This window comes from Carlito syrichta, unplaced genomic scaffold, assembly GCF_000164805.1.
Source record: "Carlito syrichta isolate Samal-C Ts95f unplaced genomic scaffold, Tarsius_syrichta-2.0.1 Scaffold302395, whole genome shotgun sequence".
NCBI lineage: Eukaryota > Metazoa > Chordata > Mammalia > Primates > Tarsiidae > Carlito > Carlito syrichta.
The window spans coordinates 31,866-35,439 of record NW_007246491.1 but is presented as its reverse complement, the minus strand read 5'-3'; the positions used below and the strand labels follow the sequence as shown (position 1 = coordinate 35,439).

Genomic DNA, 3,574 nt, shown 5'->3' with positions numbered 1-3,574 from the left:
CGGCTCCACCTGCGGGGCGCGTGACCGTGAGTGTGTGCGCGACTGTGTGCGCGTGTGTGTGTGTGCGTGCGCGCGTGGAGGGGGAGACACTGTTGGGTCTGCGGCGTGGGGGGGAGCGCACCTGCGCACAGGCTTCGCGAGCTGCGCGGTGCGTGGGACCCGAAATGGCTCACTCGTTGGAGCGGGTCCCGTGTGCTGTGATCGTGGACGGAGGACACGCACCAATACAAAAGGGGGGTGTGGGGCGTCTGCCACCGTGGCCAGTCAAGTTGCGGAAGGGGATTCTGACCGAGTCTTGGTCACACGAGCTCGCCCTGCGCTGCCCCATGGGAAACAGGCCTGGAATTCCTGTTGGGAGGAGGGTGGGGGAAAGGAAGCCAGCAGAGATTCCAGAGTTACTGCCATAGGCCGGCCTTTGGCCATCAGGAAAGGCCCAGACTCTGGCCATAGAATGGACAATTCGTTCTGTGACCTTACCAGGGGAGGAAGTGACCCTCAAAGGCAGCAATGTGCTTCCTTGGTGAAGGGGTACATTCGTTTATTAATCCACTATCCACTAAGGTCACTCCACCAAGCAGGGTGTGGGGCTTAAGGCTAGAGTGAGTAGCTTTGTGGGGGGAGGGGTTGTAGCTGGTGAGAACACAAAGATGACTGTCCTGGAGGAGCTCAGAACCTCACTCTTGTTTTCTCTCCCCATCCTACAGGTAAGGCTGGCCTCTCTGCAGTCGGAGGTCTGAGCTCTGCCATGGGGATAGGGGTGTCTTTACTGCTGCAGTTTTCTCTGACGTCTGGGGGCTACCGGAGTGTGGGCCAAAGCAGGCGTTGCAACCACAGAAGTATCCCCAGGAACATCCCCAGGAAGAGCTGGAAAAAACCTCATCCCCAGCTCCACAGTCTCCAGGGTAGAGTCTGGCCTTTGCTGTGTTCCCAAACCACTCCAAACCCCAATGCACACCTCCCCCCCCCCATCTTGGTGGAAGGAAAGGGCCCTTTCTCATACTCTGGGAGTCTTCCGTGTGCTCAGTCTGACACGGGGAATGAGTCATGTCTGTGTTCCCTGAGAGGAGAATAGGCTTTAGGGAATTTAGGAGAATGTGTCTGGAGCTTGTGAGCAGCCACTGAAGGTCCCTTAGGAGTCTAACTGCCACCCCAGCCCCCTTTCCATGTAGGAGGAATCTGGGTTACCCTGAGCTGTGGAAGAGCTGAATGTGGGGCAGCCCCTAGCGAGGCTGGGGCAGGACCAGGCAGGGGACAGAGATTACAATCTCATCCTCCCTCCCCTTCTTTTGCCCCAATAATCCCCAGCACCCCAAGGGAGGCAGAGCCAGGGATCCTGCCCTGAGGGCAGCAAACTGTGGGTGTTCCTTGGATTCAGGGAGAGCTTTCCTTCCTGCGATTTCGTAATCGTGTGTGTGTGTGTGTGTGTGTGTGTGTGTGTGTGTGTGTGTGACGGTTAAAGAGGGCAGGCGGGCAGAATGTAGGCACAGTCTGGACAGGCCATGGCCTGGGGTTGGGCTATGCTGAGAGTAGTGCCTCCTATTCCCTGAAATAGGCTGTTCTTATTTGCTCTCCAGGCTTCTACAGTGGGAGATTGAGGTTAGTGAAGCTGAAAGGACCTTCCCTGTGGTGTGAGAGGGTTAAAGGCTACAGACACATTATTCTGGGAGATCTTTGCAAACTCAAGTGTTTTAGAGGAAAGAACATTGACCTGGGAGGTTAGAAGAACATTGTCCTCTAGTCTTGGTTCTGCTGTTGGTTTACTATGTCAACTCAGGCAGGTCCTGTCAGTTTTTTGATGCCTCACATTTGCTTTGTCTTTCTTTCTTTTTTTTTTTTTGAGTCCGAGTATCACTCTGTTGCCCAGGCTGGAGTGCAGTGGCATGCTCACGGCCACCGCAGCCTGTACCTGCTGGGCTCAGGTGATCCTTCCACCTCTGCCTTCCAAGTAGCTGGAAGTACAGGTGTGCACCACCATGCTCAGCTAAATTTTTTTTTTTTTTGAGTTGGAGTCTCACTGTCACCCAGACTCGAGTGCAGGGGCATGCTCCTGACCACCGCAGCCTCGACCTGCTGGGCTCCAGTGATCCTTCCACCTCAGCCTTCCAAGTAGCTGGAACTATGGGCGTGTGCTACCATGCCTGGCTAATTTTTGATTTATTGTAGAGATGAGGTCTCGCCAAGTTGCCCAGGCTGGTCTCGAACCTATGGGCTCAGGCAATCCTCTGGCCTCTGCCTCCAAAGTGCTGGGATTACAGGCATGAGCCACTGCGCCTGGCCAGTTGCTTTATCTTTCAGACAGGGAGCTCAGTATCTGTTCAGCCCTCACAAAGTTGCTGTGAAGCTCAGCAACACGGAAGCACTGTGAAAAGCGTAAGGCATTGTAGTGAATGTGACCGCATTTTCCAATGAGTCCTATGGCAGGAATGTTTGTGCTTTGGTGCTGGAGTATTTGCTCCCTGCCTGACACTAGCATAGCTGCCAGGAGGATTCCAAGAAGTGTCAGATAGAGTCTCTTCCTTCTGGAAGTTGTCAGGGCAATACAGACATAAGATAAATATCCTTGACATGTTAATATAGAAACCCAACATTGAAATAGTAACACAAGGAAATTGAAGAGTTGTCTAGATCCATGTCAAGAGGGGGCTCTAGGGGTTCACAGATGGCCAGCCCTTCCCCTCTGGGGGGGGGCTGGGGTTGGGAGGGGAATTGGTCTCTAGGGGCAGGGTGAGTTGGTCTCTAGAGTGACTGTGCTTTTCCACCCTCAGCAGAGGAAGAACCAATGCTGGAACGTCGCTGCCGGGGCCCTCTGGCCATGGGCCCAGCCCAGCCCAGACTCCTTTCTGGGTCCTCCCAGGAGTCATCTCAGACCCTGGACAAGGAGCCCCACAGGCAGAGGCAACAAGGCACATCAATGACCTCGCCGGATGGCCAAGCCCCAGGCAGGGCCCATCGCTGTGTCCACTGTCGAAGGCACTTCCCAGGCTGGGTGACCCTGTGGCTTCATGCCCGTCGGTGCCAGGCCCGACTTCCCCTGCCCTGCCCTGAGTGCAGCCAGCGCTTTCGCCATGCCCCTTTCTTAGCGCTGCATCGCCAGGTCCATGCTGCTGCCACCCCAGATCTGGGATTTGCCTGCCACCTCTGTGGGCAGAGCTTCCAAGGCTGGGTGGCCCTAGTTCTGCATCTGCGGGCCCACTCGGCTGCAAAGCGGCCCATCGCTTGTCCCAAATGCGAGAGACGCTTCTGGCGACGAAAGCAGCTTCGAGCTCACCTGCGGCGGTGCCACCCTCCTGCGCCGGAAGCCCGGCCCTTCATATGCGGCAACTGTGGCCGGAGCTTTGCCCAGTGGGACCAGCTGGTTGCTCACAAGCGGGTGCACGTAGCCGAGGCCCTGGAGGAGGCGGCAGCCAAAGCTCTGGGACCCCGGCCGAGGGGCCGCCCCGCGGTGACTGCCCCCCGGCCCGGCGGAGATGCCGTCGACCGTCCTTTTCAGTGTGCCTGCTGCGGCAAGCGCTTCCGGCACAAGCCCAACTTGATCGCCCACCGCCGCGTGCACACGGGCGAGCGGCCCTACCCG

The 3,574-nt window shown here is 57.0% G+C and overlaps 1 protein-coding gene across 1 annotated transcript in view; it reads left to right on the top strand.

The window, feature by feature from the left end:
• Positions 1 to 95: 95 nt before the first annotated feature.
• Positions 96 to 3,574, top strand: part of REPIN1 (replication initiator 1) — a 5,334-nt gene continuing 1,855 nt past the window's right edge. Inside the window, exons 1-2 of the mRNA XM_021711598.1 lie at positions 96 to 902; positions 2,766 to 3,574. Of these exons, the coding sequence (XP_021567273.1) occupies positions 746 to 902; positions 2,766 to 3,574 (966 nt within the window). The 5' untranslated portion in view covers positions 96 to 745. The remainder of the gene's footprint in view (positions 903 to 2,765) is intronic.